Source organism: Xenopus tropicalis, chromosome 1 (genome assembly GCF_000004195.4).
Source record: "Xenopus tropicalis strain Nigerian chromosome 1, UCB_Xtro_10.0, whole genome shotgun sequence".
NCBI classification, from domain to species: Eukaryota; Metazoa; Chordata; class Amphibia; order Anura; family Pipidae; genus Xenopus; species Xenopus tropicalis.
Window position 1 is genome coordinate 72,313,726 of NC_030677.2, and position 22,606 is coordinate 72,336,331.

General features: G+C 40.0%; 1 protein-coding gene across 1 annotated transcript in view; it reads left to right on the top strand.

The window, feature by feature from the left end:
- Positions 1-20,889, top strand: part of tbck (TBC1 domain containing kinase) — a gene marked incomplete in the record, with an annotated part of 117,548 nt that extends 96,659 nt beyond the window's left edge. The window contains 3 exon segments of the mRNA NM_001102743.1: positions 3,514-3,689; positions 9,715-9,877; positions 19,972-20,889. Coding sequence (NP_001096213.1) covers positions 3,514-3,689; positions 9,715-9,877 — 339 coding nt within the window.
- Between the last annotated feature and the right edge of the window lie 1,717 nt (positions 20,890-22,606).

A 22,606-nucleotide genomic window follows, 5' to 3' on the forward strand; every position in this document is an offset into this window, starting at 1 on the left:
GCCAAGATATCAAATTAGATATACAAAATTAAAAAAGGCAAAATCAAAAAGTATTCTGGCTTTTAGCTTAAATAAAGGGGAAGGTCTAAATTAATGTTGGTCTTCATTATTTATTTTGTATGCTTTTTAATTATTAGCATTCCTGTTCTGGCTGTGTGCAGCTAAAAAAGCTGTCTGGTTGCCAGGGTCACTGACCCCACAAATGAACATACAAGTGGTTCTGCTTTGAGGGTTCTGTTTTATTCTTATTGTTATTTCCTATTGCTTTGCAGATCCTCTCCTATTTATTTTCTAAACAGCTGCCTGGTTGCTAGGGTAACCCCTAACAACCAGCTGAAATTTCAAGTCTGACAGCGATAAAACAAGAAATAAGGCTAATTGCAAACTGTCTTAGAATAATGTCATCTAAAAGTTTAGTTTAAGGCGATTAACTCTTTTAAGAAATTGAAAATGCACTTCTTCATCTCTAGAAATGGAAATGTTTCCAGTGTTTATAGAAGTCAGTTACACTTGTCAAAAGAGCTCAAAACACAGCGAAGGATTCTGTGCGGTACGATAGAGAATGTGTCGCTTCAATTGTAAATGTGACCACAATGTTCCCATTTTTTAATATTCTAATATTAGCTGGGTTTTTCACAACAGAACTACTATTATATTAACTGCCATAGTTCCAGGCGCAGTCCCTGGTGGTGGCTTTTTTAAATTGTAACCAGTTGCAGAGACAAACTGCAATCATTTTACATTCGGAAATCAGTGCTCAGTTTCTGATATTAGTCTGTAGCTTAGAGGTACTGAATAAGCAGGTACAGTGTGGCCCCATTCCATTCCCCCATTTAGTACTTTTGTAGCTTGGCACAACAGCCCGGTGACATGTAATAAAATGTACATAAAAATGATAGTGGCAAAGAGACAAAGACAAACCGTTCAGTGGCAAGGGGAAAAAAATCTAACCCCATGCATTTTAACTTAGGCTTTTCTCCTGTTTCACTAAATTTCAGGAATGGTATCATGATATGGGTATGAGATCCATTGTCCAGAAACCCTTTATCCAGTAAGTTCCAAATTACAGGAAGGCCATCTCCAATAGACTCCATTAAAAGCAACTATCTTTTTTCCTGTAAGAACCTTGTACCTGATCCTAGCTATAGGACATAGGATTATATATATATAAATAAGTTTTCTTTTGATATTTGTTTGCTCTTTAAATATTGCAAGAGGTGCTGCTTTTGAAGAGGTGTAACATCCTATTTTGCACCCACATTTTACGGTAGGCTGAGCCAAATGTAACCCATTTCCATTATTTCTCTATCCTAGTATATCCTGGAGGTATTTTGCATAACACTGATTGTAATGACTAAGGCTGGCAAAATTACAAGTTCATGCAAAGTGATAATGTGGTTATATTATAATTGTGTTACTGGTATGTACCAAGCCACAAGAATTTGTATGCCTCCCATTAACCTCTAGCTTGTTATAAGATCAAAGGTACTTTCTGAGATTACATATGGATAACAGGGCAATGTAGTCAGAATTAGGGTTAAAGCACAGTGAGCATTTTAAATACTGCATCTTTTCTCTGCAAAAGTCATTGTGGAAAATTCCCAGAATTTCTGTCAACAGTGAAACCTCAATTTACCTATTATATAAATTACGCTTATTTTAAGTTTTCCTGCATTTTACATCAGTCTTTTGTGGTCCCACCAGTTTATAATGCATTTCAGTGGCTGCTTTTCCCTGATTTTATATTATGTTTTCCTGGATTTCACACCTGATCTTACAGAAAATGGCTGTATGTCTTCTGTGAATGTTATTGTTAGTGAAATAAAGAGATTTAAATTATTAACCAGTTAAATGGTCCCTATGGCTTTAAATCCCTACAGGTTCAGTTCCCTTAGTTGCTAGGCAGAAGGAAATGTATATAAGTAAGTTCATTAACATATGTGTGCTATTGGTTAGAAGGTATGGTGACCACTTCCTGCCTGACTTTGGTATAGTGCTGGGAAAGGAGGGGCATCTTCCTATTTGTTTCCACCTGAGGAACAGAGTGGTTGTGTGCTTTGAGCCCAGGGTATGGGCCCAGGCCCAGTTGAAGTCGGGGAACAGGGCCCCGTGAATGATTCATTAGATAGTGGTAGGTGTAGCTCCCTTTATAGTATACTCTAGGAGTGTAAGGCAGATAGGGTTGAGCTAGAAAGAGCAGTTCTGAGCTCTTACATAGGACTTGCAGTTTTGGAGGTATCTCTCCCAGACCATATTGCCTGTAGTGTAGGGATCCAAGTAAATAGGGAATCAGGATAGAGAATTCCCTGGGGTGATCCACTACGGGGTGTGGCAGAGGTGAAGCGAGATTCCTACCAGACTGCCCGCAGGGGAGTAACAGTCTGTATTACACTCTGTATGTGGTGTTGCCTGTACCACTGGCCTCAAGAGAAGCTGTATTGTGAGTAACCCTGTGGATGTTAAATAAACACTTATTATTTTGTTGTTTGCAAGAACCTCTGGTGCCCCCTGTTTTCATTTTTCTGCAAAGCAGCAAGAGAGGTGTAGTTAGTTAAACAAACATCCCTGATTTTACACTTTTTTTTTCCTGGTGCCCTGAAAGATGAAAAATGGGGGTTCTACTTTACATCACTTTCCATTGTAGCCAGGTGAAAATAGATTGTAGACTGTTCCTACGACACTTCCACAATGCTGCAGGATCTTGAGGAGGCACATTTACTACTACTATATTGCTTAAGCTTACCAGCTTTTTATTTTTGTCCAAAAAAAAAAAAAAAAAAGATTTTTTTTCTTTTTCTGTTTGGTCGCAAGCACACGTAATCAATTACAGAAACTGTGTGTGAGATCAGGAACTCACTTGTGGTTTCTATAACTAATTGCTCAAGCAAAAGTAAATGTGCCCATTAGATTGGGGGACGCTACCTGGGTTCCCGTATTTGGGCAGACCCCCACACCTAGGGTTACCTCATGTGCAGACAGGCTAAACCAAGGCCCCTGCGCCTTCCCAAGATTTCCTTTGTTTTGTCCAACAAAACCACATGCAATTCTCATTAGCAGCCTGCTTGTCTTCACTCTTCACTGTAACAGACTCCCCAAAGCTATTAGCTCCTGTGGGTTACTAGACTGGTGCAAATTTGGTCAGTATTAGTAAATGACCACACACAGAGTAAGTAAAACATGGCGGAGTGAGGAATGTTGATCACATTTGAGACAAATGACTTTGAAGCCTCTCTGCTGTCTGCTTTACTTCTTTAAAAGTATATTATACCAATATCAATATTTCTGTAATCTTTATTCCATATAGAAGATATTCTCAACTGTTGTCTGTATTAGTGATGAGTGAGATTTTTCACCAGGTTTAGCTGTGGAAAAAAATGCCGATTGACTTCAATGTGTTTTGCAAATTTTTGCCTCTTTGTATCCCAGGTTTCTAATTTTGTGCTAGACAGCATTTCTTAAGCAGTTATTTTATCTAAAAAAAAATTCTTTCTTTGTGTTTTTCTTTTAAACAAGGGCCGAGAACCAATTAACATGAAAGAGCTGAAGTTAGAAGTTTCCCCACGAATCTCAGCAGAAGATCTGATTGACCTGTGTGAGCTGACCATGCCCAGTATGTCACGGATACCATCTAAAAAAACCAGATCCATCAAGCCCAAGCTTTTGGTAGTGGATATTCGACACAGTGAAGAGTATCCTTTCTTTTGTAAGATTAAGGGCTCTGGCACACGGGGAAGATTAGTCGCCCGCGATTAACTCCCTGTTCGCGGGCGACTAATCTCCCCGAGTTGCCTAGCCCTGCCATCCCACCGGCGAACATGTAAGTCGCCGGCGGGATGGCAGACACGGCGGGGCGATTTCCGGAAGTCGCCGAAAAAGACTAATCTTCCCCGTGTGCCAGAGCCCTTACAGTGTATAATGCAAAGGGACCTTCTAATGATAGCAGTTGAAATATCACCATCTCTCCTTGGCTTCTCCTTTATCAGGGACCACCTAGTGCATGGTTTGAGGTAAGGGCACTCTAAGGGGCTGATTTACTAACCCACGAATCCGACCCGAATTGGAAAAGTTCCGACTTGAAAACGAACATTTTGCGACTTTTTCGTATGTTTTGCGATTTTTTCGGATTCTTTACGAATTTTTCGTTACCAATACGATTTTTGCGTAAAAACGCGAGTTTTTCGTATCCATTACGAAAGTTGCGTAAAAAGTTGCGCATTTTTTGTAGCGTTAAAACTTACGCGAAAAATGCGCAAGTTTTAACGCTACGAAAAATGCGCAACTTTTTACGCAACTTTCGTAATGGATACGAAAACTCGCGTTTTTACGCAAAAACCGTATTGGTAACGAAAAATTCGTAAAGAATCCGAAAAAATCGCAAAACATACGAAAAAATCGCAAAATACCGATCATTACGAAAAAAACGCAATCGGACTCCATTCGACCCGTTCGTGGGTAAGTAAATCAGCCCCTTAGTATTCAGTATAGTGGAGAAAAGAGTCAGCACAACAGGTCTTCATGCTACGGGATTAACCCTGCGTGTTTATTTTTAAAAAATGACATTTCTGGGACACACCCCTTCATCCTGCTGCATGAAGCCCTGTTGTGCCAGATCTTTTACCACTATACATCCTAATGAAAACAATGCTGCTATCACGTGTGTAAGTCCATGTTTAATTTCTATTTTGTAAATACCATTTTCTTGCACTCCTAGAATACCTTCTACTGATCTTTGCATAGTAATTGTTGGCCTTCATATTGATTTCTTTTGTGAGCTCTCAGTTTTCATGGTGCCCGGTTTGTTTTGAGTATCCAAACTGTTTTTGTTTTTTTTAAATGTGGCAGCTCAGTTAAAATTAGAGATGCACCAAATCCAGGATTTTGCCTTTTCAGCAGTATTCAGCCAAATGCATAGTTCTAGCTAAACCATATCCAAATCCTTAAAATCATGTGACTTTTTGTCACATAAACACAGATTTTTAAATTGTGCATGGTTGTCTTTAACCCTTCCATATCCTAATTTGCATATTTGACCAAATCTTGCAAAGGATTTGGGGTTCGGCCTGATCCTAAAATAGTGAATTCGGTGCATCCCTAGTTATAGTGCAATATATCAAGTCCCAGTTAGTGAAGGGCATGTTGGTAAAATATGTAGAGGGCAAGGATAAGATAGAAGTGACTGTATTGTAAGTACATGTTATTAAACAGAGTACGTGAAATCGAAAACCATTGAGGAAGCGTATTGCAGGTAAGTCCTTAAGGTTTGTCTTATACAATATTTGATGGTATCAAAACAGAAAAGAACATGAATTTATTGTGTTTTGTGCAGGGACTTAAAACATAAAAAGTGAAGGGTTCAGATGAGAAGAGCAAGTTATTCTGCTTGCTAGCTATGGACGTGACATTATATTGTTGAAATAGTGTGTGTATACTGTATATGGCACACATATATTGTAATACAGGTATGGGACCTCTTATCCAGAATACTTTGGACCTGGGGTTTTCCAGATTAGGGGCTTTTCTGTAATTAAGATCACCATACCTTGTCTACCAAAAAATATTTAAACATTTATTAAACCGAATAGAATTGCTTTGCCTACAATAAGGGGTAATTATACCTTAGTTGGCATCAAGTACAAGGTACTGTTTTATTATTACAGAGAAAAAGGAAATAATTTTTAAAAATTAGAATTATTTGCTTATAATGGAGTCTATGGAAGATGGCCTTTCCATAATTTGGAACTTTCTGGATAACAGATCTTATACCCGTACTTAACATTCCTCTACCAAGGCAGTCAAATTGTACCCAGTGTCCACTGGTTTAAATTAATACTTTTAAAATTCTAGTTTTTTCTTTCACTTATAAGATGGGAAAATACAAGCAGCAAATCTCAAATTTGAGAAAGAATATACAGACAATTCAAAATAATAGTTCATGACTAAATCTAGTACAGGTATGGGACCTTTTATCCAGAATGCTCGGGACCTGGGGTTTTCCGGATAAGGGATCTTTCTGTAATTTGGATCTCCACAATTTAAGTCTATTAAAAATCATTTAAATAATTAATAAACCTAATAGACTTGTTTTGCCTCCAATAAGGATTAATCATATCTCAGTTGGGATCAAGTACAAGGTACTGTTTTATTATAACCGAGAAAAAGGAAATCATTTTTAAAAATTAGAATTATTTACTTATAATGGAGTCTATGGGAGATGGTCTTTCGGTAATTCGGAACTTTCTGGATAACAGGTTTCCAGATAAGGCATCCAGTACCTGTACATATATAGGTTCTGTTGTCTGCGGAACTCTATACTGGTTTCCTCTTTGGTAACACTTATACAGTATATGGATTTTTTTGTAACCATGAATCCAGACATTTAGCAACATTCATTTCTAATAAAACATTGTGCTGTGCAGATAAGGAATGCTATCAGTAACCTTAGAGCTCTGTTAGGTTATTCTACCTGTTTTTACCGGATACAATGTTTTATTTGGCTTGTTTTATTACGGGGGTTTAAAGAAATTTGTCCTTAAAATATTGACTTATCTTTGAATTATTACATGTGAACTACCCTATGACAGTTTCCAGCTAAACAGAGTTTTATTTTATGTGGGATGCCAGTTGATGCATGGTTAGGTTGTATGAATCCCCAGACTGAATTATTGGCCAAATGCACAAAGAGAAGCTTTGTTTAAGTGGTACAGAAGACTTAGATAAGCCGCCTGCAATTAAAAAAAAAAAAATCATTTTAATAGCTGGGGAAAGCTCAGCCACTTGTTCACAATCAAAGGAACATTCAATGACAAAGACTGCAAGGCAGTTATTTTTCTAGTGATCGTCCTTACAATGGATTAACTTACTACATGCAAGCCAAAATTTCTAAAATGCAGAATAGCCCCCCCCCATGTTTTATACCTCTTGAATGTAACCAGCTCAACTTCTGTTTGCTTATGTCCAAAGGGATAAAAGTTGTCAGCGCAACAGTTTTTCAGGTTGGGGGTCATGCCTAAACACCAGTATAGTCATTTTCTCTGTCATGTATTTTGTGCAAACCTTGAAAAGCCAGTCTAAAATTCTGAATATAACAGGTCAGTCCGATGATAAATCAAGATGAGAATGAAGTATTGGATTGTGTATTTTATGGCACCTGGCTAGTGGGCTACAGTAAGAGCTACTGGAAAAAAAAACTGGATAGATTTATTAATGCCTTAGCTAGAAATACAGGTCCCAGCTTGCAAGGCGCATTGGAAATGAGCATGAACATTTTTATAGGATACCAGTGTCATTTTGTTTAAAAATGAAGCATGACGCTCCCGGTGCATCTTGCAAATTGATGCCACTAGTCTAAACTTGTAAAAGTCAGAACCCATAAACTGGCTTCCTAAGGGGCCTATAAAACAAGCCCAATGCTGTAATCTGCCTTGGGGCTACACATGTGTTGTAAGTCACAGACTGTCTGTCAGGTTGCAGCTAAGCTGAAAATATGACTGGACTTTTAATGGGATGTGATACACGGAGTTTGACATTGTATAGAAGCATACCTGTAAATACTGTTCAGGGATTCTTTGTGCCTTGCAGCCTACAGTCTAAGCAGTGCTAATTAAAGCAGAACAGAACAACATGTATTTACTTTTCCCAAATGAATATTCAGCTAGCTGTGCTGAATTATTGATTTGCTGATTAAAACCACTAAGCTGCTCTTTTTTTGTCCATGATTTTTATTATGATACAAATATATATTCAAAGTAGTGCTGTCCAACTTAGTACATGTAGTGGGCCAATTATTTCTCAGATTGCATGTTTGAGGGCTGGACTACATTAAAATGATGTTGTCACACATTGGAAAGTATGGAGCCTTTGATCAGACTGGAGGCCATTGGTCCATATATAAATATGTGTCACAGATATTGTTTACAATGATGGGTCTCTTGACTCTCAAGTTTCTATAAGGCTCTTACTGTCTACTATAAACAATTTTTTGTCCTCCAGATTGAAATGGCATCTAAGTGTAGCTTGGGTTACAGAGAAATGGCCATTTATCAGTAGAAAGAAGTAAAGATTGCCCAGTTGGGATCTGCAGGCTTACCCTTTTACTGCTTGGCAGAGAAGGCAAAGATAATGCATCTGGCCTCCTTGTAGTCTAAAGCTATGCAAACACCTCAGACAGTGAAGATTTCTATTTGCATGCCCAAGAGCCAACTGACAGGAAGTTGAGTGGCAGATAAAATAGGTTAGATCAGTTTTACTTTCTCCTATAAATCATTATGCTATAAGGGTGAAGACACAAAGAGCTACTTAGTAGCAGCTACTTGTCATGGCTACTAAAGGCCAGAAAATACCCTGCATAGACAATACTGAGAATTGTCAAGTAGCTGCTACTAGTAGCTCTGTGTATCTTCACCCTAAAGGTTAATCAGAGCTATTCTTGATATTGGTATTACAGATAAGTATACAAAATGTAATTACTTGGACTATTAAAAATGTATAAAATGTTAATGCAAAAGTGTTGTGGCTCTCCAGGGGGAAAACAACATGTTTAACCTCTTGACCAAGAAAATGAATCTCATAATTACATAATTTATAAGAAGGTGTACATTAAAAGATACCAATTTTACTTTTTATTAAAAAAATATTACTTTTACAGAATATTTTGTATCCTGGTGAAAAGGAAAATACAATTAAAACACTTGCTGCCACCAGATGTGGCCAACAACATGAGGGATGGAATATAGATTGCTGGGCACCTTTAGCAGGTTAGCTTCCTTACCCTTCACCACTAAACATTTTTTAATAAAAGCTATGGAGCAGTTTTATCGCTTTTTTATAATTTTTTTTATTTTACGAGCACTTAACAGGTAACGCTACTATAAAACAAATAACAAGTGGTGTTGGTTTATTTAATATTTTCCATATCAATAGTTATTTGTTAACCCATGGTTAACTTGCATTATATTTATGTTAATTCAATGATTGTTAAAGCTCAACATCAGGGGCGGGCCAAGCCGACCGTGCGCCCTAGGCAACCTGGTCGGCCAACTCCGCCCACCTCCCCGCCCCCCACCCTGAACGGCGCATGCGCGCCAAAGCACATGAGGCGGTGCGATTAGATCGGTCATTGCCTCCGCCGCTAATGACAAGCAGCGGAGGCAATGACAAAGTAGCACTAGGGGTAGGCAGGAGAGGCTCCTGCCTGGCGCCCCTCAATCATTGTGCCCTAGGCAGCTGCCTCTTCTGCCTACCCCTAGTTCCGGCCCTGCTCAACATTGCCACTGGACTATAACACCCCATAAGTGCTGAGCTTTAACACCCCATAGCAGAAAATATATTTTGATGTTCTGCAAGAAATGCTTCAATAGATGTGCCAGTTTATTAACCAATCTTCTCTCAGGAACATTTTAGTCTCGACAGTCAGTAAAGGGTCAGTAATGGTGGAAAAAAATGCTACCGCAGGCAACTAATTTCTCAGAGAAACCTTTCCAGCAACATTCTCGCCGGTAGGAAAGCATTCAAGGAGATTAGTTGACACCGCTAGAGAAGTTTAAATGCGGGCAACGTATCTTTATCTGCATTTTATTTTTATCTAAGGACAAATAGGAAAGCAACACTATCAGGTAATTGAGTGGCTTCTCATTGTATCTGTATAAAATGATAACTGCAATAGTATTACATTAGTTATTTACTTTGCAGTCTCATTCCTTGACTACCCACTCAAAGTTTCAATCGTGGCCATATACCTGGAAGCATCAACATGCCGTCTGGCTCTGCATTCACAACTGAAAGGGATTTGGCTCCATGTCCTGCAAGTACCACCCTGCAAAACTTCAAGGGTAAAGTGATTGTGACTGTGGGGCATGCAGCACAGGATGCATCTGAGGTAAGTCCTATTATGTTATACAGTATTTTTCAGCCTATGTGGTCCTTGCCATTAGGGCTTGATAAAAAGTTAGGTTCAACAGGGCTCTATTAAATAGAAACAAAGTATCTCCTACTCCATGTAACTGCAGGAGTCATGAGCCAGGTTTTTCTTACAATTAACTGCTATTCTGATATCTAACACTAGGTGGGGTGTGGGAGCAATTTTTAGTAATACAGGTGTCAGGGCACTACTATCAAATTTTAAAATTAAATATAAAAAATCAGCTTGCTCTTTTGAAAAATGGATTCCAGTGCAGGATTCTGAGCACTATTAACTGATGTATTTTTAAACAAACGCGTTTTCCCTTGACAGAATATATGGGCCATACACGGGCTGCTGTGGGGCAGGCTGTGCAATAAGCAGTTATGGTACTACAAGTGTTATACTTTCCGCTGTTTCATTAGAATTTTTTATAAAATAACCAGTGTTAATATAGGTCACACAGTTTCTAATTTACACCTTGGAATGCCTTGATATGCTCTCAGCTTCTGGCAGGGACCTACTGAAAATATAAAGCTTTCAGAATATGACATATTATTAAGGTTTCGGAACATTTCATCTGTCCATACTGGAGGCCCTGTTTCTTTTATACTTAAGTGATGATGTGCCTGTAGTGGGCATTAAGATAGTTTTTAAAGTATAAAGCCTCATGAACCAACACAGGTCTCTCCTAAGGGAAATAAAATTAGGATTGTTATGTAGCCTACAGTTAGCAAATGCACATCAAGCTTGGTAACTCCCTTACAATTGATACTGTATTAGGTGCATGTATGGTGGGAGGTTAAAGGAGAAGGCAAAAGCCTAGTTTTTCAGCACCCAAAATGTGCTGAAAAAGTTGCCCTCGGCTTATACTCAAGTCGGGTGCCATGGGTCCCTCCAGACTAGCACCCTCTGTCCTCTGTGTGCAAATTAGGCCACCCACAACCAGACCCTCCAGTTCCCTGGCCCGCTCCCAAATTTATCTTCATCTACCATCCTCACCTGTCCCATTCTACACTAGACATTGCACTTCATATTCTATATGAACTATATATAGTTTTGAAGGATTTTAACTCTTTGTGTTTTAGCTTGGTTGCTGATTGAGCTAAGGGGGTAGTACTCTTAAGGTATCATCATTGATACCATATTGTTTTTGTTGACCCTCTTCTCCACTTACAGAGCTAGTTTACTGTTTAAATAAATATTTAAAAACACATACACCACTCAGTTAATGTAATTTTATTGGTATTTATTTTGATTATTGAAACTTAGCAGTAGCTGCTGCATGTCCCACCCTAGGCTTATACTCGAGTCAGTAAGTTTTTCCAGTTTTCTTAGGTAAAATTAGGTACCTCGGCTTATATTCGGATCGGCTTATACTCGAGTATATACGGTAAGCTTTATTAGAAATGTATATGTAAATACAGGAATAAGCACTCACAGAATTGCTGTTCTGAGTTCTCTTTCAAAAGTAACAGGATTTATTGTCTCTTTGTTTTCCTGTGCCAGCCTCTGTGTAGCTCTCTCCTCTCCCCCCTCCCTCAAAAATGCTAAGAAAACCCCCCCTTGGAATGTGTTATCTGAGCCAATCAGCAGGAAGCTTCCTCATAGTCTTACAAACTGCGCATGTACACTGTCTTGGTCTTGGTGCAGGAGCAAGGCATAATGGGAACTTTCTTTACAGAGCTCTGCATTTCTTTTTTCCTATGAGGCTTCTGATCATCTGAATGATAAGTGGATCTCAGAAAATGCAGGATAAGGACTAGTGATGTGCGGATCAACTATTTGTCGACCGGCACCCGACCCTAACCCTCCCCTGAAACAGCCATTGGCTTTGTGTCTATTTATAGACCAGAACCTTCAATGCCTATGTCATCACTGAGTGGGCAGGACAGGGCAGGCACACGCCTTTAAATAGACCCTGAAGTGGGGTTCAGTTAGGGCGGGGAGGGAGGCAGAAGGGCTCGACCCGCACCCACCTACGACCCGCTTTTGATGTTGTGCTGTCGGCCAACACATCACTTATAAGGACATTTTCAGTAATTACACAATTTATATGTTTTTAGCACTGGCAGTTCCCACTGACACATATGCAGAGGTATTTTTGGAAGATTTGTCACCCAGAGTGAGTGACAAATTACCCCCATGTGCCACGATTCTAAATTTGACTTGTAGTTTAAGGTAATTGAATGCACTGCACATTTCACATCTGCACATTTCACATCTGGCCTGAAATTGGCCAGCTATCGGTCGGCCAGGTTAGAAAATCCAGTCGGATCGGGGACCGCATCGGCTCGTTGATGCGGTCCCCGAACCGACTGCCCCATTGCCGCCTACATAATGGGGCCAAACGATCGGATTATTTTTTTTTTAACTTCAAGCTCCTCGATCTCGCCAAGCGAGCGGATCTTACCGTGTATGGGGACCTTAACCTGGCCGATCGATATCTGGCCAATTTCAGGCCAGATATCGGTCGGCCAGGCCGCTCGTTTCTGCCCATACACGGGCCGATTAGCTGCCGAATCGGTCCAAGGGACTGATATCGGCAGCTTCTATCGGCCCATGTATGGGGGCCTTAACAATCACTGGAGGGTGCCAAATGTTAGCCCACCCCCAGTGATCGTAATCACTTACTGAAACCCCTGAGCAGTGCTATTGTTAGGATAAAACTGCACTGACCGGGGTGTATGCGACAAATCGATCTTCCTCCTTCTTTGGGCTTCACGCATTCCATTTTGGCACCTCCCAGTGATTGTACCTTTCCTTCTCCTTTAATGTTATACAACATAACTAAAAATAAAAGAACCAAAAAACTTGTTGTGCATTTTTCATACTCCCTTTCAAATACATGTAGGTGCTTATAGCTTAAAGATCTGCTGGTTTTGTCTTGTTTTGCAACCCAGGTCAACAACTGCTATGGCAGCTTATACAACCAATGCTAGACATGACCAGGTACATTGTGAAACTTTGGGGGGGCAATTTCTTTTGTTTTGTCTTCCTCCTGATACATTGCTTTGGGTTACCAGACCATAATATTCAGTACAAAAGACATGTTTTAGTTTATTTGACTCTGGACATTTAATAGGAGGATAAAGGAAATGCTGATTTTTTTCACAAGACACAAAAAAATACAATCATATTGCGTGCAAAGAATTCTTTTTTTATTATTATCACAATGCTCCAGCCATAAGTGGATCTCTAACATTAGTATTAAGCCATGTAAACAACACTAGGGATAAAGGGTAAGAACCATTTGTCTCTTTTGTATGTTTCATGCATAAAATAATAAATGTTGTACTTCTGTTATCTGTTCCCCACAAGTGACAGGAAATTCTTGTGCGTGGGAATATTTAATGTGTTTTCCATAATTTTATTTATTTATTTATTTATTTTAAAAAACATGCCTGATATGCTATGTTTAAAATTCTATCCAAGAGAAATCGCAACCTTGTTTATGCCTTTGGCCAGTGGTTCATTGGCATCTGACAGTATGAACTCATCATTCTAACTTTTGCTGAACATTTTAATGCTTTGTTTTCCCCACAATTTTGATTTGGAGCAAAGTGGTTATATGAGAACGTTCACCAAGCTTTATGTAACTAAGCAGCCTTCTTTTGTGCTACTTTAGGTTGTGGCAGTGCATCATATAAGATATAGAGATAATGCCTATAATAATTCCATCTTGGGGCCCATACAAATGTCTTTATTGTCCATTTGTGCAGTGATTTGACTGCCATGGGCATGGCAAAGCACAGTGCATTTTGGGAGGCTTGGTCCCAGGCTTCGTTTTTACCCCTTGTATTTGGTTAAGACAGCCTTGCTCATCCACATATGTAGCTGGAAGTGGTGGTGTTGGGTGGGGCAGCTAAAGTTTTAAGGGGAGGTAGTGGTGGTTGCAGCAGCAGGAGCACTTATGTGTCTGGTGGGACCCTGGGATTTCTTTTTAAGAAACTATGGCATTGTGTTAGAATACAAATCTACTTGAGTGGGGGGTAGACAAAAGTTGCTTGAGTGTAAATCAGGTAAATCAAGTAAATCAGGGGCCCATCCCCTGCACTACTCTGCCCCCGCACTACTTTTCTAGCCCCTACTGATTACTGGTCAACGGCAATCTGGCCCCCCTCCCCCCAGAGGCTCACTTATCAACTTTCTCAGACAATGTTGATAAATGGAGGATTCATTCTCTCTACTTATTAAACAGTCCCCCCAGTTATATAGGTCTTGGTGCAAGGGGCAGGCTTTAACCCTGAATGTTTCATTCACTCGGTTAAGATACGCCAACCGCCAATATGCAGCTGACAAGAGGACTAAAGAACATTTAATTCTACTGCCACTCTTCCTCTCAGACTGCGCTCCTGGGCCCTGGTCCTTGTGGCCCCTCTTTGGCCGGATATTGCTCTTATACCCAGTGTCGTTTTATAATGAGAATCTCTCAACTGCAACCATCCGTTCTCTTGCACTCCCAAATACAACCTCCAGAATGTCGCTGTAAGCACCTAAGTACCTGGAAAAGAAAATGTAAAGAAATGGAAACAAAAGAAAGAGGTGCCGTCTACCGGGTGAAACTGGAAATACAGAGAAAGATGTTTATATTGGAGCGATTTCTCATTATTTGCCTTGTTGCTGCATGTTTATTCTGTGGAGTCATTTTATCTCTTCTTTTAATACATATAAAATACACAGAAACCCTCCCGGGACTCTACCCTGTTTTGTCTACACAGCTGCCCAGAACTGAGCATGTTGCAGACTACACTGATTCCCAAGCAACCATGGCTCATGTATCTAAACTGCTTACTAATGAGCTCTGAGCAGCGAATCGCCTAAACACTCCATTTGCCAAAACACTGTCCAGCCAGGGGGTCAAATGTCAAATCCACTTATTCCCATTCATTCCTAATAGGGCAGGGCAGCCCTGTGCATTGCTGCAGGGTTAAACAGAGAGCAAATTCAACACATTAATATGGGGAATTCACAAGAATTCACAAAATAAAAGTGATCGAGATAGATTTGTCGGATATTCCACCGTATTCAAAAACCTCCACTTTTATGAATTTGTCTTTTAAATCAGATTTTGTCATTTTGCACAACAATTTTTTGCATGAATTTGTCTTTAGCTCTTAGTAAATCTGTCCGTGTGCCACCAAACCCGGCCCCATGTCTACATGAACCTTGGAATAAGGATTGTACCAGCAGGATTTTGCATTTCATTTGCCATTTGTCATTTCACTTTAGGGGCATTTCCTAAAGGGTCATTTTAGTTTGCCCAGGGAAACTATACATCATTTTTTCAGGACAACCTGGGCTTTCTAATGTTTTCTACATTTCTGTGTAATTATACTTCTGTAACAAGATGTAAGGGTCTAAATGCTTTCTTTGTGGGGGGGAAAAAAGTAAATCGGGGGCCCACCCCCTGCACTACTCTGCCACCGCACTACTTCTCTAGCCCCTACTGAGTACTGGTCAACAGCAATCCGCCCCCCCCCCCCCATTCTCTCTACTTCTTAAACAGTCCCCCTAGTTATATAGGTCTTGGTGCGAGGGGCAGACTTTAACTCTGCATGTTTCATTCACTCAGTTAGGACACGCCAAGCGCTTAAGAGATAAAAGAATACGAAAAACCCCCTGTATGTGGGAAGCGGGAGGGGAGCCTAGTGGTTAGGGTGCCGGGCTTCAGTGGGAGTTCACTCCCTCTGAGACTTGGGTTCGGCTCCCGACTGTGTCCCTCCTTGTGTCCTTGGACAAGTCGCTTAACTTCTCACTGTCCCGGCACAGTTTCTAAAAAATGAAAACATAATTTCAATAACTTTGCAATATACATCAGTTAAACAAATATGCAGCCTTTTCATGATTTTGAAAGTAATAATATGGTTTGGAACAGTTACCTAAGCCTGGCCCCCAGTTCTCCTGCTGACCTGGCTGGCTACTTTGACTAAAAAAAAATATAACAGTAGTCGACTGTTCCCAGACTGTTTCCGCCTGCATCCTCCAAATCCCACAATTCCCTGCATACGTGATGTCAATAAGGAAGTAACAGTGTAATGCATTGTGGGTTATTTAATTCCTGCATGCTGTCTGTAAGTTGAGGAAAATTTGTTACAATTTGTAACATCAATGTTTTAGTCCCTCCTCCCCTGCCTGGAACTGTTTTGCAGCTGTATTTCAGCATATAGAATATTTATTCATACTTTTTGAAGGAACAGATTACAGTCATAGGTATATTAGGGGTTTCTGTGTTGTGTGGGGCTCTTTAATACATTTTGGTTCGTAAGCCGGAGTTCCTCTTTAAAGTTTAAGCATTATCTCACTATTCCTGTAGTTGAAAATGTAAACTATATAAATACACCCATCAGAGCATTTGAAAAACATACTTTGTGGTTGTTTATGCTGGTTTTCAGGCTTTGTACCCAACTAGGAGATGACTGAGTATTATTGGCAGGCCTTGTGCTGTATACTGAGCCAAGTCTGAGGCTGCAGGGCCAGATTGTTACAGGCGATGGGTCTGATATAAAGCAGAGATTCCAAGACTGTGACATATTTAGATGGCAAGCTTAGCACAAGACTATAAAGAGCAGCGCTGTATGCGTCTGACAGCTGCCTAAGCCACCCTAATATGAGCACTTGCTGAGGAAGGATTAAGTGTCAGCTTTACTGGCTAAAATATGCGCTTCATTCGCTGCAGCGTGTGCGTTATTTATACTTCACTTTCTACCCTCTATAGGTGGTTACGTCCCACAGTGTGTGAAATATGCATTGCAGCATGTCAGCACTTTAAGTGCTAAACTTGTGTGTTTTATCAGCTCCAGTTGCTGCACTATGGGAGTCAGAGCTGCAACCCCAGTTATCATCAGGCAGCAATTTTATTTACTGGGTTGCTGTTGTGGAGTTTTTTATATGATAAGCGATAATTTTTTTACAGAGTTTACCTACGTAGAAAATATATTTTAGTGTTTATAGCATTTGTATTTGAAATATTTCTTAGTGTCTACTGGAATAGATTTTTCTGCCAAGGTGTGTGTTTATTTATAGCAGCCTAATTTCAAGCTAGTTTCCCCCCACAAAAATAAATGTATTGCTCCACTTACCCTCAGCCCACGAGGGCCCTAGTTATATGGCCAGGCTTGTACACTAGCAAACCAAGAGTTTTCTTACTTCTGGTGTTTGGGCTTTGGGAATATGAGCAGGTCTTTCAATGTAAGACCCAATGAATACATATTCACCTGGACAGTCCTTCCTAAAACTGGGCTGTCCTGGTCAAAACCAGACAAGTGGCAACCGTAACTGGTAGATACCATAAAACATATAGGATAACACAAGCACATAATAACCCAGTCACTCCAGAATATAACACTAACCCCCAGAATACAAAAATGTTGTGACCCCACAGTATATAATACATACCTCGATTTTCTTGGGACATTCCTTATTTTACCAGCTTAACCCGCAGTCACGGGTTCTTTCTGAAAAGTCCCTCATTTCCCTTTGATCCCCTGCACTGAATGCTTAAAAAGATACAATGTTTCTCAAACTTAATTTAAAAAGTAGCTTTTGGCAGAGAGACCAAAAAAGTTAATAAGCTACACCTATACTGAGATACAATTGTTAATAATAAGCTAAACAGGTCTCTTGGGGGAACTGAAACTCACAGCTTAAGACCAAAAAGAAAATCCTCAGAAATGGATTCAAACTTTAAATAACCTGCCAAATTTTGTAAAATGGGAGTGGTATTTAGGGGGTGTGGTCGCAGAAATTGGCGTTCCTGCATTTTTCAAGTGTTGGGGGTATGTATAATGGCGCAGGGATGCCATCAGAAATGACGGGGCCCAGTACAAATTATCAGGGCCCCCCAGAGGCCTAATGGTTAAAAACCAGAACACATATTGGTGTCCAGGGGAACCATGTAACCAACAAGAGTGAGACGTGACAGCAGAGCTAATGGTTATGGCACAAGAGGAGACTGGAGGAACTCTTCTCTACATGGGCAATAAATCTCATGAAAATACCTCTCCCTTCTTGCACATTTTTCAGCAATTATGCTGGATTGCCAAAAGTAAAGTGTTTTATATGCTGTGATGTGAATGTTAGTGAAGGGAGTGGTATTCTCAGAAGATCTGTCGCTCGCACGTTGCGCAGATTTTTGCAACAAATCTCGTCAGCCAATGCCCCTAACACAAGGAACTCAAACTGCAGATAATAAAAAAATGTACCTTTTACTATACTTTGCCCTACTGATGCACCACTGCTGCCATGCTTAAAAAAAAATAACAAAAATGAGCTGTATGGGAATTACAATAACTCGTTTTAAAAAAGAAAGGGAATTGATTCTTTTTTTAACATACTGAAGCCAGCAGAGATGTCTATGCCTATTAAATTATCCACTATGTGTTAGAGCAGGGGTGTTAAACTCAATTGCACAGGGGGCCAAAATTCAAAACACACTTTAGGTCGCAGGCCGAACAGGATAAAGATTTATTGAACACACTAAAATTCAGTTGTCTTTGCTCTTATATCATTTTATCAGAGCTGGACACCTGGCATCTTTTTTTGGTAAGTTTGTTTACGTACCTGTGCCAGCAGCCATATTATTGCCCCATGTACCTGTGCCAGCAGCCATATTATTGCCCCATGTACCTGTGCCAGCAGCCATATTATTGCCCCATGTACCTGTGCCAGCAGCCATATTGCCCCTTGTACCTGTGCCAGCAGCCATATTGCCCCATGTACCTGTGCCAGCAGCCATATTGCCCCATGTACCTGTGCCAGCAGCCATCATATTGCCCCATGTACCTGTGCCAGCAGCTATATTATTGCCCCATGTACCTGTGCCAGCAGCCATATTATTGCCCCATGTACCTGTGCCAGCAGCCATATTATTGCCCCATGTACCTGTGCCAGCAGCCATATTATTGCCCCATGTACCTGTGCCAGCAGCCATATTGCCCCTTGTACCTGTGCCAGCAGCCATATTGCCCCATGTACCTGTGCCAGCAGCCATATTGCCCCATGTACCTGTGCCAGCAGCCATCATATTGCCCCATGTACCTGTGCCAGCAGCCATATTATTGCCCCATGTACTTGTGCCAGCAGCCATATTATTGCCCCATCTACCTGTGCCAGCAGCCATATTATTGCCCCATGTACCTGTGCCAGCAGCCATATTGCCCCGTGTACCTGTGCCAGCAGCCATGTTTTTGCCCCATGTACCTGTGCCAGCAGCCATATTGCCCCATGTACCTGTGCAAGCAGCCATCATATTGCCCCCCCATCTGTCCCTGTGGCAGCAGCAGCCAACACTATTTATTACCCAATTTGGCCCCAGTTTGTACCCATGCCAGCAGGCAGCAGCAGCAGCCAAAAAATCATATATTGGCCCCAAATCATCTCTACCTGTGCCAGCAGCAAGCGCCAGAACTCCCCGGTTTCTCCTGCTTATATTTTCTCTCCACATTTTGTGACGTGCCAGCTCTCTCTGTCTCTGCCGTTTGAATGACAGCGTATGCGCATGCCAACCCTTACTGCGCATGTGTCACAGCGCCAGTGCGATTAGAAGAGAGCTGCATTATGGGATATGTAGTTTATTGTGTGGCGCTTCATATCGCCGGGCCATTAAAAACAATAATAATAAAATGATCTCGTGGGCCGGATATAATAACATGCCGGGCCGGATGTGACCCGCGGGCCGCGAGTTTGACACATATGTGTTAGAGGGTAAGAAGCAGCAATCTGTAACAAAAAAATTATTATTATATACAGCTTGATGTGTACATGTGCTCGAGATGGTTTTATTTTGCATTTAAGGAACCCCAATATAAACATCGCTTGACTTTAACATGCACAGTATTTTAAGTTACTGCTTTCCAATAGAGGTTTATCAGAAGTGTCCAAATTTCACCCCCACTCTCAGCTCTGCTAGTGGAGTGCTAGCAAATATGCAATAAAGAAATATTTTGTTTATATAAAAAAAATTTATATAAAAATTGTTGATCTGCTTAAGGTTAAAATATTTAGCATTAATTATGATTTCTTATACCAATTTATTATTATCCAAACAACCATTAACCTTATTTTATGTGTTTGCTTCAGTTTGCAGTTAACTTGGTAAAGCTGGGATACCCAAGAGTTTGTATTCTGGATGGCGGCATTAACAAGATGAAGCTTACTGGCTTGCTGACTGTTCCCTCCCCTCAGATATAAGTTGACTGCATCATCCCATCTTATGGTAGAAAACCCATAATACTCCTAGACATTGTTATCTTATTCATGTACAAACATATTGTATATATGAGGCAAGCTGTGTTCTGCTTGCCTTTTTCTAACCATCTCCAACATATCCCCTGAACTCTTGAATCTCCTTGAAAGCAGCTGGATTACGAGGATGAACTGATGAACCGTTCCAGCCATTGGCTGCTTTTAACCATTGTTATTCTATACAAAAACACAAGTGTTTGCTCTGTGCCATGTGTGGGCTGCACCATGAATGCCCATGGCTTCCAAACAGAAATGCTGGGCAAAGACAGACGTGGAAGAGACAACTTTCCCACCTTATCTTTCTACTTTAAATCAAACTACTTTTACATATTACATATATGAAATTCTGGCTCTAGCACACAATCTCACATATAAATGTATATGTAATGAGATTGTCTGACAGCTATAAACCATGCACATTTTGCTGTTAGAAAGACACGATGATATCATTAAAGCTGTGACTACTTTTCCGAATAATTTTCCATGGTGTTGTTCAGACATGCCGCACATTGTTTCTGTATGAACACTGCATTACGGGTAAAACAAGGTAAAATGCTAATAAAAAGGTATCCTACGGATTTTTTTTTTAAATGCCTTTAGGGGCATGTTGTAATGGAATTGGTCTAAATACTGTTGATGCGAAGTAACCTTCAGGCTCAGTCGTTATTGTTGTAAGAACATCTAGAGATTTGTTAAACTTGTTTCAACATGTTTTTTTTTAAAAGATTTGATGTCAATGCATAAACGTGGTTGTTGCCTACGTGCCGCTGCTTATCATTTTTTATATGTTGTAGGGAGAGTTCCTTCATTTCCTGAAGACTTAACTATAGAGATGGCTCCATAAGGGCCTACCTGTATTAAATGTCAGCCAGATATCTATTGGACCATTAGGTAAAGACCTCATCAGCATATTAATACAGCCCTCCCCCAATGGTCTTCTTAGGCCAGCATTATGACTGATCAGATCAGTTCTATTTGGATCAGAGTGTATGACCAGCTAAATTGTTCCTGCATGGCCCCACAGTGTGTAGTTTTTGTGGCATTAGGGTAGGAAGTACATGTCAAATGAAAGTGTTGTAGGCTCCACCATTACACTTAACCTGTCACTCATTTGGCCATCTACAATGTTGACATTAGTACACAGTATAGATAAACAGTCCAGCCTTTTTTCTGGTTCTGGGTGCCTTAGTCTGTCACAGCTATACATGCAGCTCTGTGGCTAGTTAGTTATTGGCTGTAATACATGGTTTAGGCACACAGGGAGCACAAACACCAATGTATTTGTCTGATTGTCGGCCAAAAAAAAAGACTTCCAACTCTTACATGTAGAGACAGATTAACGGTAAGGGAATACTAGAAACCTGATTATTTTAGAAATATATAATTGATTATATTGTAGATTATACTGATATGTGATCGCATTATTTTACCTTTATCTAAGTGCACACTTACAGTTTGACAGCATTTGCCACTTGTTCTAAAAGATTCCCCCCACATTTGTTGTCATTGTAATGTGACTTTCCATTGGTGCTGTCTGTCCATCATCATCTGCATCATCATATTCATTGTAGGAATATTATATCATATCATATAAAAAGTGATCTTGGTGTTTTTCATTATTCTATTTCTTTATTAACTCTATGTACTTGGATGACTATGAGTAACTAGTGACTATATTGGAATTTATCCCATATATGTCTACCTGTTTTTCCTATATGTTCTTAATACTCCCACAGTTATTAGAAAGAAAGAAACAAAAAAGGTCTAAAATTTATTGGTTGACTGAAATGGGCTTGGCCTAAAAAAGTCATTGCAGTTAGTAAGGTTTAAGCCCTGCTTTAAAGGAACAGTAACACCAAAAAATAAAAATGTTTTTAAGTAATCATAATACAATGCACTGTTGCCCTGCACTGGTAAAATTTGCACATTTGCTTCAGAAACACTTCTATAGTTTATATAAATAAGCTGCTGTGTAGCCACGGGGGCAGCCATTCAAGCTGGAAAAAGGAGAAAAGGCACAGGTTACATAGCAGATAACAGATAAAACACCATTGTATTGTACAGAACTTATCTGTTATCTGCTATGTAACTTGTGCCTTTTCTCTTTTAAATGGCTGCCCCCATGGCTACACAGCAGCTTCATTTACTAAACTATAGTAACGTTTCTAAAGCAAATACACCAGTTTTACCAGTGCAGGGCAACAGTACATTATACTGTAATTCCTTTTATACACTTTGATTTTTTTGGTGTTACTGTTCCTTTAAGCTGGATGCTAATTACTGTATTTATATGGCGAAAGGACAGTTTAGAAAAAAAAAGTCCTGACCTCGCAGATCACATGTTCGTGAGACCTTTTATTTCTTTTGTTTAATTATATTTTAAAAAGAAAACCAAAACCCCGATCCCCTTATTTTGACAGATTTTGAAGCCATATTTAATCCAGAGAAATCTAAACAAAGACGCAG